At 40.5% G+C, this 12,882-nt stretch overlaps 1 protein-coding gene across 1 annotated transcript; it reads left to right on the forward strand.

The window, feature by feature from the left end:
• The first annotated feature begins 114 nt into the window (after positions 1-114).
• Positions 115-12,635, forward strand: DAGLB (diacylglycerol lipase beta). Its single transcript, XM_026859281.1, has 14 exons — positions 115-675; positions 2,623-2,797; positions 3,439-3,700; positions 4,766-4,891; positions 5,773-5,900; positions 6,920-7,046; positions 7,419-7,502; positions 7,955-8,032; positions 8,428-8,508; positions 8,604-8,731; positions 9,215-9,283; positions 9,382-9,454; positions 10,445-10,698; positions 12,097-12,635. Exons 1-14 carry the CDS (start codon positions 474-476, stop codon positions 12,287-12,289), a joined length of 1,980 nt encoding a protein of 659 aa, XP_026715082.1. The 5' UTR covers positions 115-473; the 3' UTR covers positions 12,290-12,635.
• Positions 12,636-12,882: the final 247 nt, after the last annotated feature.

The raw sequence follows: 12,882 nt of genomic DNA on the forward strand, positions 1-12,882 counted from the left end.
GCGGCCTCCTGCGGCTTGAGCGGCTCCCTCGGCCGCCAGCTGCGGCGTTGGCCCCTTCATCAGAAGCGTTGCATCAGCGGGGGGGAAAGCGGCGGTTTTGTGAAGGTTTCCTTGAGTTAGATAATCACGTAGCGTCATATAATCACTGCGCTGCCTTCTGTACGCACGGAACCATAATCGCTTAGTTGTATTTAATCGCTGACTAGCGCTAATGTCGTTTCGTTACTTCAAGAATTAATACGATGATTCTTTTGTTTAGATTGGCCTCCGTTATTTGGCACCTGCGGAAATGAGCAGTGCCCTAAAGGGAGTCTGTCGCTCGGTCTGCAAACGACTTCGTTGTAATTACTGCTGAGTATTCGTGCGGTCGTTTCAGTCTGACATATTCATTATATAACAACTCCCTTTCTATTAGTGTTTGCGGAATGCTTTCATTAAGATAAAAACTACATATCAGGTGATCAATTTGCAGTATGCGCTTTTCCCTTCCAACTGTAACTTTTATTATCTTTCTTCCGTGTAGGTGGATTGGAATTCTTGCTCTTTACACAGTTCATAAGGGGCAGTTTAACTGTCCTGGGGGAGGATTACTGCACAGCTACTTGCTCGTCCTTCTCATTCTCTTGGCTTCTATAATATGCGCATTATCTGCTCTTGTATACATCAGTATGCAAGGTAAACGGTTAATAATAATATTTTATATTTGCCTAGTAGGATTGTATTATAGAATTTTTTTTTTAATCTGGAGTTGATATTAAAAAGATCAAATTCAAGTGCTCTTATGGTAGTCAAACTTGAGAAACTGTCAGCATTAATATATTTGCTCTAATAGTATTACGTCTGTTAGGAATCTAAAATAATAAATGGATACAAGAGCTTAGTGCAGCTAATAGTGACATGTTCATTGCCATCAAAACATCTTAAAAACTCCCTCTGCATTCACCATTAATACATGACCTCTAATGGAACAGCTCAACCTCTCTGACAGGAATTTAGGGGAATTTATTCAAAATCAATTTCTCATCTGAAGTACCATGTTAGCTTTGCCTTGCATAGGCATATTTAGTCATGTCTTGTGAAAGTTCATTAGCTGCAGTAGATTGCTTAGGAAAAAACACACGCAGGAAAGTGATCCATATAAATGTCAAAACTAATGCAGTAAGTACTTTTAAATAGAGCAGGACTTATCACTTGAAGTGAATGGCTAAATGGAAGTAAGGACCCCAATGCAACTTTTAGTCATTTGTAGAAATGGTTCATTTTGGGTTAAAAAATGCTAGGAAAGCTTTTTTCCTGGTGAGGCACCTCATTCTCAAAGTGATGTTAGGAAGATTAATTTGAAATATATTGAGGTCTCTGGAGTAATAGATGAGACCCCACAATTTCTAATATATTGGTTCCCACATCACATTGTAAATAATAGAATATTTAAATTATTTAAATGGAAAGATGCATAGAGAGTACATGAAGAGAAACTATGACAGACCAGAGAGGTGAGAGATGTAAATACCAAGGAGAAAAGAGCTGTTTGATATAAAAGTACATCTACAAGGCCATAATAACTGAAAAATTGAAGAATTCTGAGGCCCAATTTCCAAGAAAATTAAGGGTGAGATGTCTTGGACTGGGGTTATAGCATGTGGATTTGGGAGCACTGGTTCTTGCACCACCCCTTGCACTGTACTGATGTGGGGTTAGTGATGCCTGTGGTGATCCTGACTGGAGAACTCACACTCTGGGTTGTGGTGCTGGGAAAGAAGTTGTCTTCAGGGACCACAGTTCCATCTGACTGCATCTGTGTAAGCTTCTGTGCTGCTGCAGTGGCTACAACCCAGGAGTGGGAATAAGTGGCCACTGGATCAAGGGCTTTCTAAACAGCTTTGTCACTGGATATGAACCACAGCTTTGTAATTGGAAAATAGTTTCCAAAGGTTTTTTTGTTCTGCAGTGTTTTAAGCCTTTACAAATTACCCTGACTACACATGAGCACACACACCCCACCACCTCGTTACCTTGTGATCACCAAACTGGTTTAAGGAGTTGAGCTGGCCAAAAATTACTCCCTTTCTCTTGCCTAAGAGTGTTGAAAGGGAGAGGTTCTTAATACACTAACAATACAGAAAATAGTCTTAAGAAGTATTTGTCCGGGTAATAGTGCTACTTTTGTTTTCCTAAATAAAAATGTGAGCGAATTTATTATTTAGTGACTCAGTAAATAGAAGTTCATTGTAGTACAGCAAAGTAGCATCTAAAAATGAAATATTCAGCCGACTAAAAGCTAAATAAATGACCAGAAGTCATGAGGAACTGTAGGTGAGCCAGTGCTCCAGGATGCTGCCTTGGCTTCTGCTGGGTGCAGCACTACTGCTTCAAGTTCCCTGCAGAACTGTCTCAGACTAGAGAGTGATTTTGGGTATTAATAGAGTAGATTCTAAGAACCACAGCTCTTGTTGGTTTTCTTTTCTCAGCTTCAGTGATAGCTTTCCATTAGTATGAAAATATAGTTTCAATTAAGTTCCTTACTTCCTGTAAAGCTCAGAAAATTCATATATCCAGGTAGGACTTTATGTAATTAAGATGCATTTATGAACAGTTCTTCTTTTAAATTCCTTGTCATTTCAGGAACAATATCTAATCCAGGCCCAAGAAAATCACTTCCCAAGCTACTTTATACTCGCCTACTTCTCTATTTGCCTGAACTCATCTGGGCTGTTTTAGGAGCTGTATGGGTGTCAGACAGCAGTGTGCACTGTGAGAAGACTGTGATAAATGTCATCATGGGGACAGTTATTGCAAGGTAGAGGTGCCTCCCCTCCAAATCATAGCTTGATAGTGTACGTGAGATGGAAAATACTGCTGATGTGTTTTCTGTATGTATTTATTGAAGGCTTTTCCAGCAGTTGGAGACTTTGATATTTCTTATAAATGATTGTGGTTTCTCATAGAAGGGTTTTCATTGTGGAAGATGAAGAATTTTTATATCTACACAGGTAGAACAAGTTGATATCCTTCCCTAAACAAGCTTGAGCTACTTGCCTTGAGAGAGCACGTGCTAGAGTGAAGGAAAGGAGGTGAAGATCAGGAAGGGTGAGAGGGATAGGTGGGAATGTAGAAAGCTGGGTAAGTGTGAAGAGGGTAGTAACTAGATCACTGGTAGTGAAAAATGGAGCCTTCATACCTCTGGGTTACTATTTCCAAAGCACAGGGCTGTGAGTTTGAGTTTGGTGCCCTGTGTGAAATGAGCCGATGGCCTTGTTCTTGTGCCTAGGGCATTGAAAGCCCCATAACAAAATATGCACCCTTAAGATTGTAACAGATGGTGTTCATACAGTATTTCATACCTAACTGTTTTCTGTCAAGATCTATAGTTGTGCTTTCTTGCATACTTGTCAGAAGCATCTGGTTTCATGGACTTTTTATCCCACTTCTGTTTTGCAGCTGGGTTATCATCATCTTTACCATCATTGGAGTTGTAATTGTCTTTGATCCACTTGGGGGAAAAAAGACCTTTTACCTCACTGATAGTGTAAATCGGAACCTGGAAAGCAGCCAGTCAGGGCAGTTGCTGTATAATGTGAAGAACACGGCCACCAGAGTCTGGGAAAAAAGAATCAGGTTACTGTGTTGTTGTATTGTGCAAGATGATGATCATCGAGTGGCTTTTACGAGTATCGCAGAGCTTTTCCGCAACTACTTCTCAGTAAGATGGAAAGCTTTTTTTTCTCTTTTGACTAGCTTTGAATGCAGACATTGCAACACACATGTACCTTTGTTCAGCCAGAGGTCCCTGCTACCCTGTGCCTTGAAATCAGGTTTTGAATATGCCACTTTCAAAATTAAAGGTGGTTCTTGTACAAGGTTTACACACTGATTTTTCTCTCCCTTTAACAAAGGCTGTGAGAAAACAGCATTCTTTCTCCTTAGGTGAGTATCTAGTCAGGACAACAAGGGATTTTCTTTCCCTAAATTTATCAAGATCGAGGCATTTTTCCTACTGATGATGAGTAAGGACTTATACCCATAACAAAGAATCAGATTACTTTCTGACTATTAAAAAAATGAGCCCCACAGTATGTTACGGCAGTCTTCCCATTCTGAGCCACCTCTGAGCACGTGCCAGACTAGAGCGTGCACATGCAGGAAGTTGCTTTTTGGCAACAGAGAGCAACTGCCAAATGGGAGTGGTGTTTGAGCTCTAGTTTATGTCACCTACTGCTTGGGCAGTCGGTTCAATGTTGACTTTGAAGTCTGTTCATGATTTCAAGACTAACAGTTCTTGTTTATGAAGCAGTACTTGGGCATGCTGATTACAGCCTACTCAGTGGTTTATAGGCTCGAGGATGTGAATCACACAGAGAGAACTGCCCCAGATAGTTGAATAAAAACCCTTGAGCCTTCTGTGTAAAATCTTTCTTAGTTGTTCTCAGCATAGAGGACTTTTCACATGGTGGTATAGAACAGTGATCAATAATGTCTGGACCGCTATTTGCTGTATGGCTGAGCAAGGACTCTGTCAGGGATCTTGTTAAGTGATGAACTTCAGGGGTAGAATTGTCATTGGTCTTGCTGAAGAAAACATTCGATGTGTACAAAAGGGGTGGGAGGTTAGATGCTGCTGTGACCTATTTCTCCGATGCACATTGTCTCCGAGTGAAATGCATTTATATAAACTGAAAAAATAGAATTCCATGTGCATTTTCTTATGAGAGTCTTGCCGTGTTGAGGTGTGGGATAGTTTTAAGCGCCCTTTCATTTCTTTGTACAGGACACTGATCTGGTGCCAAGTGACATAGCAGCTGGTTTGACTCTGCTCCATCAAGAGCAAGATAAAATGGAAAGTTGCCCAAAAGAGCCTGAAGAAGTCCTGTGTCATTCTCCATCATCCCTTGTGGTAAGATAGGGTCATTGCAGCCTCTGGCACAATTACTCTAAGAGGTGGTACCAGATCAAGTTGAAATGCAGTTCTTTGCACAAGGGTGTTTTGGTTTTGTTTGTTTAACAAGATTAAACACCACTGTAAAAATTCACAACAGTTTATTAATACATGCAGTGAAGACATCTTGATGAGTTTGCAGTCAAAACATTTGTCTGCTTTTGTATAAATAGAACTTAAATGAATGGGGAAATAAGTACAAAAAGGAGCCATTTAGGACATTTGATTGTTGTTGAAGAGCTGGGAGAGAATGTGCACATAACTGAAAAGCTAGTCTTTTAGTATTGTGGTCTGTTTATGTCTACTGCAAATACCCAGACAAGATAAGAAGCAAAAACAGGTTACAGTTTGCTAGTTTTTGCTAGTTCTTTATGGTAAAATGCCTTTGTAAATTATTTCACCTTCTCTGGTCTGTGTTTCTTCCAAGTATGTTAATTCTAATTCAATCAATTTCTATCAAATTCCTTTTGAATCCAGCCAGTGTGATGGGGTCATGCTTACCAGAGAGGTCTGCTACAGGCTCCTTAGCCATTCCTTTGACATCCTTAATTAACATATTTGGAGTGAATGCCGTGTTCAGTATTGAGCTTATTGATGTATAAGTTTGGAAGAAACTAATTTAATGAGAGCTTTTCAAGATCCTTGAGCTGCGTAGCTATGTAAATAAACAGGCTTATTCCTGGAATATCAGTGGCTATTTCTGATTCTTCTCAGACCTTGAGGTTTTCCTTTTGGGTAGTGCACATTTCATTTCACTAGTATGCGTTCAGGTTTTATTTTGGGGCTGCCTAACACCCCTTTCTTGCTCTCCTTCCTTTTCTTTCCCCGTGTCCTTTCAGACAGACGATTTGGATATTGAACTGGAGAATGCTGCTCACTACATGCTGTTCGCTGCAGCTGCTTATGGCTGGCCCTACTACATATACACCAACCCATTTACTGCCCTCTGTAAGCTCAGTGGTGACTGGTAGGTTCGATCAAGAGCTTAAAAACACATAACTTCCTTTTATTTAACTAGCATTAGCAGACATAAAATAGTTTCAGTAGCAAAATTTTTGTTGCATTACTTTATATCACTCTTGGGAGTACATGAGCTTGACTGGTGGAGTTATCTTTCACAAATTGAAACATCAAAGTAGAAACAAAATTCTAACATCTTTCCACCCTCAGAAACACATTAGCTTTTATTTCTTAAGATAAGCTTGTGACTGGGAGAGATAAAATTCATTTAGCAAAATGACAAAGGAAGAATTGGAAATAAACCAAACATTTTAAATTGAGGCTTTTTAGAGCTACCTTCTGGGCACATGTATGTGTAGAAATAAGTATGTACCAACAGTTTTCCTTGTCTTAAAAGGATTAGCAAAAGTTACCTGTCCTTCCAATCTCCATGGTTTTTTATTCCCTTTTCTCCCTTTACTAAAAAAATGTTTACAGTCAGTATTGAAGTATGCATAATGCTGCGTAGGATTACTGTATATTTAAGTGACCACGGACATTGTGACTGTAATCATTATTTTCTTAATTAGTAACATGAAATTATTTAACCTACTGAAATAAAAATTACTTGGAAAAAAACCCAAATCACATAATACAGTGGATAAAACATGAGAGAAGCCTGCTGTACAGAATTTTTTTTAATTTCCCCTTTGCTTGTTTGTATTTTCTGTCATTGGCCTGTAGTCTTAAGAATTTTTCTCTTATTGCATTGTTTACCCTGCTGATAGTCCTGTAGCAACAGTGTAATTTGCCAGTCCTTGAGCTGAAAATGTATGGCATGCTGCTCGGCAAAACCAGGTTTGTGGGCGGAGGTGACATCTTGTATCAGACTACTGGTATTACTGGGAAAAAAAATATATTAAAAAAATTTTCAAAAGAACATTTGATTCCTGGCAGAAATCTTCTGCAAATGTAACTGAGTTTGATTCCTTGAAAGGAAACCTAAAAAATTTGAACATGAAAGTTTTTCTCTTCTGTGTTTGTTAGTTGCGGAAATAGACCAACAGATTCTGATATAACTGGCAGTGATCGTCATAACTTTCACTTTGGATCCATCCTAAAAATAACAGGACTGCAGTACAGAGACTTCATTCATATCAGTTTTCATAACAAGGTAAACAATCTGGACAGGCATTCAGCAAAAAAACTTAGTGATTAATTCAGTGAAAGCAAGGGGTGGAGTTTCTACTTTTGCCCTCAGCATTTATAACATGCAAGATGCAAAGCCAAGTGAAAGCAGGCCCTGAAGCATTCAGTTCTGATTTTTTTTTTTTCCTAATCTAAAGGAACAGCCACAAAACCATTGACATAAATCTGTCTCAGTATTGCAATAAAGACACTTATAATAACTTGATAAGAAAATAATTCAGCTTCTTTCCATAATACAATAAAGAGAGCTCAGTAAGAGAGCTTTCAGAAGGTGAGGACAAATGTTTACTCTTATAAAAAGTTGGTGTCTTTACTGATTACATTTTTTCCCCTCCAGATCTATGAGATTCCATTTTTTGTTGCTTTGGATCACAAAAAAGAAGCTATTGTGGTTGCAGTGAGAGGAACCTTGTCTTTTGAGGTATCATCCATCTGATCTATATGATTAGCTTTGTAGAAATGGGTGAACTGTAGTGTCTAGAGGAAACTTTGTTACACGGGCACACGGGAAAACAACTCACTCTCAGGTATGAGTCTTCCAGGCTTAAGCTGTCAGCCCTCCTGTCCTTGGAGGGGTAATATTCCCTGTGCCACTGCGAGAGAGATGGAGGGCAGGCAGAGGTAATTCCTTTTCACTGTAAGTGGAGGTGCATTTGTAATGTCTGTCTGTGCAGCTTGGAAATAGTTGCTGAAATCAGAATTGTGATTGCTGTGTATATTTGCCTGGGTGGTGGCTTATGGTGGCTTGTGTTCTGTTGCTTACAAACTTGGAGTTCAGCTTGGTGATGTCCCTGTGGCAGTGTGGAGTAGCAGAGCCGGACCCAAGAGCCGTGAAGCCCTGCAGAGGGCTCTGACAAAAGCTCTTGTTTACAGGACATTCTCACTGATCTGTCAGCAGATTGTGAAGACTTGACGCTGGAGGATGTTCTAGAGAACGGCTTTGTGCATAAGGTGTGTGCAGTCTGTAGCTGGTTTTAAATCATCTCAGCAGTAAGGAAACTATGAACACATGGGATCCTTTAGTTGAATGGAAGAGTATTCTTGTGAGATGGATTGCACAAATTATTTCAGTGACTTGGTTGTTGCATCAAATGCTGCCTCTGGAACTGCAAGCTAGAATTTGTAATCCTCTTGTCAGACTTTATGTCCTTATTAAACGTTCCAAAAACTTTTTAACCATTATGGACAAGACCACTTGGTTATAACTAGACCTCTGTCAGGAGCATGTTAAAAGAAAAGACCAGCTCTGCAAAAAGAAAGTTTTTCTGTGATGGTGTTGTATTTAAAGTATACATGTATCCCACTTCAGATTGGATATACTCTTCTAACTAAATCCTGTCTTGTAGGGAATAACTCAAGCTGCAAATTACATCTATCGAAAGCTAATAAATGATGGAATTTTAAACCAGGCTTTCACAATTGCTCCAGTAAGTTACCTTCCAAATAATTTGGTTTGCCAGAAAAATTACTCAAAGCTTTTTCTGTGTCCGTCTATGTTTCAGACTTCTCTTTATGTCTGTAGGAATATAAACTTGTGATAGTTGGTCACAGTTTGGGTGGTGGAACAGCTTCTATATTGGCGATCATGCTCAGGAACTCTTTCCCAACATTAAGATGTTATGCCTTTTCTCCTCCAGGAGGACTCTTAAGGTAGGAGACTTACTTCTGCTATTTGGTTCTGTGCCAAAGATGTAAAAATCTTCAAAGTAGTTGACAAATATGTTAGATGATAACTCTGGGCTGGACTGTGTTAGGAGCTTGTTTATACATTCTCCACCAGGATTAGATGTGCTCAATCTTGAATTACAGTCGAGTTCTTGGGGAAATAACAGAATGACATCTATCTAGTAAATTCAGATAGTATAATTAGAGTTTAAAATAAATGTTTCAGAAAGAAAATGCTCACCTGCCTAGTCTAGCTTGGCCTGTTTGACATCCACACATGCTGTTATCAGCATTGAAGTTACTCTGTCATCTGCAGCAAGTAGGTCTGAAAGCTGATTGAAGAACTGACTGCAAATGCTGCTGCTGTTGCCACATATTTGTATTTTTATTGAATGATAAAGATCATCATAAAACTCAAGTGTGACTATCTCTTTAGTATATCTAAAGTGCATCTTTTTTTTTTTTAAGCAAATCACTGGCAGATTACACTAAGCATTTCATTGTTTCAGTCATTGTTGGAAAGGACCTTGTTGCAAGGTGAGATGGAAATATTTTTAAATTGTTCTTTCAGGGATGTGTCAGATTGCAGAGGATAGGAGGTTTTGCTTTACTTTCTTCTACATGTGTTTATACAGGTTAAGTATGCCCAACATGGAGGATTTAAAGAGGAGAATAGTGAGAATTGTGGCAAACTGCAACAGACCCAAGGTAACTAAATGCAGTTCCTGGTTAAAAGTCAGTGGAATTGTTACCTGGGTTAAGCCCCAGCTTTAATGAAATGACAATTGGTGTGTGTGTTTTTAATCTTAATGATGAGAGTTACGGTTGTGTTTTGGAACAAAAGTTTGTTTTTAATTTGGCAACATTTGTGTTAGTCTCTTATCCTGTAAAGCTGTCTTGTTGGAAATTAAGATTCAGAAAGACCTGGAAGATACCTGTGTGTAACATCCAAGACCTGAAACGATCTCTTTGCTAGATAATGCTGATAAAGGAAACTATTAAAAAATAAAGATGGGGGGAAAATCATCTAAAATTATTAAAAATCAGTAAGATTACTTCCTTTAATAACCATTTAGTATCAGTAAGTAAGTTCTTTTACTTACATTTTATCTTCAGAATCCATTTGGAAAGCAAACATTTTTCTGTAACAGTAGTAATTGCTTACCTCTTCTTTTTACTGTTAGTGAAAACACAGTTTTAAAAGTGCTGAAACTGTGTGATGTTGGGCGAGATGATACTGGAGGTATAGGGGAGTGGCTTAAAGATTCAGAACTGCCATTTCCGAACAGCTAAAGTTAAATCTGCTTTACCCACAAGATTTCTGTGTAGTCCCAGGATGAGGAGTCATGTGGAGGGCCTGGGTGATGTTGTAAATACAGAATAAGATAACAGACGGTTAGAAGCTACGGGTGCAAGAAAAATCTGCAGAGCAGATTCCACACATTTGTCTGGTGAAGATCATCATGTTTTCTGTAGTGTTACTAGTGACTTGGGTTAGATATCAGTGAAGTAGATATTACTGTGGGGAGAGTGCAGTAAGGGCTTTTTTCAAACAAGAAGTTTGGGGAGCATATGCATACAGTCATTTTTAATCTTTTCATTGTAGTTTCAGATGGTGTGTGTGCAAGCACACAACTAGAACAAGTCACTTGAAGAGGTGCCAAACCTCAGTTCAGCTGTGTTTCTTTCTGATTTCAGTACCAGATTTTGCTGCGGGGGTGTTGGTACGAAGTATTTGGAGGAGATCCAGATAACTTCCCAACTGAGCTGGATGGTAGAAACCAAGATGCCCTTACCCAGCCACTGCTGGCTGAGGAGAGTTTAATGGTTCATCGGTCACCTTCATACAACGCCCTTGAGGATGAGTCACACTTAAATTCACCACCTCAGTATCCTCATCTGTATCTTCCTGGAAAGATTATCCATGTTGTAGAAGAATCCAGCTCTAGGAGGTAAGTAGAATAATGAACACCCCTGTCCTGTTTTCCTAAAATCTTAAAGCTGTTTCTCACTTTGTAAGTACACATGTCCAGCTTTGCATCTCATCTGCATCTCCAATACCCATCTGTGGTTATGACACATTAAGCAGCCTTTCAGTTTTTACTCTCTGCCGCCCTGCTTCTTTCTGTTCCACTTCAGGCCCTGGAAACTGTTTCTCTTCATGCCTGCGTGCCTTATTCTGCCCAGACATTGCATGTGCTCAGGGGATGGTTTTAAATGAGATGACTGTGAGGTTCAGCTTTGGCAGGCTGCAGTTCCTGCCTGCAACTGTCTTATGTCCTGGTAGGAGTGAAGTGATAACAAAATACCTCATTACTGAGTAGTCACATGAATATTGGCAATGAGAAAGAGGCAAATTATTGCCCATAACACCAGCCGAGCCATACTAGAGAGGTGCAGTTGCCCCAGTAAGCAGAGTGCCCATGCAGCCTCTAGTTCCCTGTCCTTGGCTTCCTGTGTGCAGGAAGGTGAGACAAAGACAGCAGAAAAGCTGAAACTGCTGGAAGGGCGAGGATTGGGGTTTTGTTGGGGCAGTGTTGTGTTTATGGGTTTTTTGTTTGTGTTTCATTGATACTAGTTTTTTAGACAAAACAACCTGAAACAGCCCATGAGCTAGGCAGTACTTGATATCCTCTCATTTCATTCCCAAATGGAAATAAGAGCATCTGTAACTTGCATAAGACTGACTTACGGGGGGGGGTGGGAAATCTGTACTGTACAGAAGAGGGAAGAAAAGGGATGGAGAAGTCCACTTTTTTTTCCTCCTGTTCAGTAGATTAATATTTTATTTAAGCTTCACATCTTTAATGTTTAACAATATTGATACTGGTTTTACAAGTTAGATGTTTTAACACTTGTGGCCTGGCATGGTTTCTCAAGGGTTGCTCTTCTACCTTACTTTTGAGTTCATTTCTTTTCTTTCATTTATTCCACAGCACAGCAGTTAATCATGTTTTTTCTTAATTGGACTAGCACACAAGAGCCCCCATCATGCACTGTTCTGTAAAATAAAATCCTAAATACATACACGCAGCCTTAAATCTAGTGTCTAGTCTCCTACTGCTGCCACTGTGTCTTATTCCCTAAATGTGACATTAACCGTGTGAATGTGCAGTACTTAACCCCTCAGGCTCCTCCCCTGGTTCTTTGAGCAGGGTTGTTTGACAGCTGCTGTCACTGGTGCAGGGCGTAGCGCTGCCTCCAGGGACACTGCAGGCTGGGGCAGGTCAGAACCGCGCTCTGATGCCTCCCTGAGCAGGGTCTGGGGGGGCCTGTTCTGGGCTTGGCCTTGAGCTCCGGTTCTGGCAGTCTGGGCTGTTGTACGTGTGGTGCGTTTCTGTTTTTTTTAGGTTGTGCTCTTCAGATGTTAAATATACAGCAAGGTGGTCAACTGAAACAGTCTTCAGCAGCATTTTAATAAGTCCCAAGATGATCACAGACCACATGCCAGATGTTGTGCTCAAAGCGCTGGACAGTTTGTCTCAGGACCGTGGATCGTGTATTTCTTGTCGAACACGAGAATGTCACACCAACGTAGTATAACCACAGCTTGCAGATGAGCTGTGGGGTTGGTTTTTTTTTTGCAGGTTTCAAGTATTCAGGACATGTTCCACGTTCATACCTAAGTGTATTTCAGTACTTCTCTGGTGTTGCATAAACTAAACAAGGGTCTTCAGGCCCTTGCTTTGGCAGTGACCTCAAGTAATGTTACGCTGGTTTAAGCACAGGGTCTGCATTTATGCTGAAGGTTGAGTTTTACAAAACAGAACAGTAAGACAAGTTCTAGCTGAGCCTGCACATGCTGGCACACAGGAGCTGAGGTGCCAGCTGAAGCCTTGACCAGGGTGGGCGTGAGGACACAGTAGAGCAGAGCCCTGGCAGACCTTAAAAACAAATCCAGTTCTGCTTCAGCATCCTGTCACCCCCCCGCCTCTGTGACCAGCCCGGTGGGTGTTGTGTGACAGGAGCACGGAGAGCAGGCGGGCAGGGCGTGGGGCTGCACCAGCTCAGCAGCCACAGCGGGGTAAGTGGGTGTCCGGGGGGGTGGGGGGAGCAGGCGGGTGCCCACGTGGTTGTTCCTTGGCCCTGCTGATCGATTGCACTATTTCACTATTTTTCTTACAGACTGGGGGGGG

The sequence above is a fragment of the Athene cunicularia genome (genome assembly GCF_003259725.1).
Source record: "Athene cunicularia isolate RWA chromosome 14 unlocalized genomic scaffold, athCun1 chr14_part1, whole genome shotgun sequence".
Classification (NCBI taxonomy): Eukaryota; Metazoa; Chordata; class Aves; order Strigiformes; family Strigidae; genus Athene; species Athene cunicularia.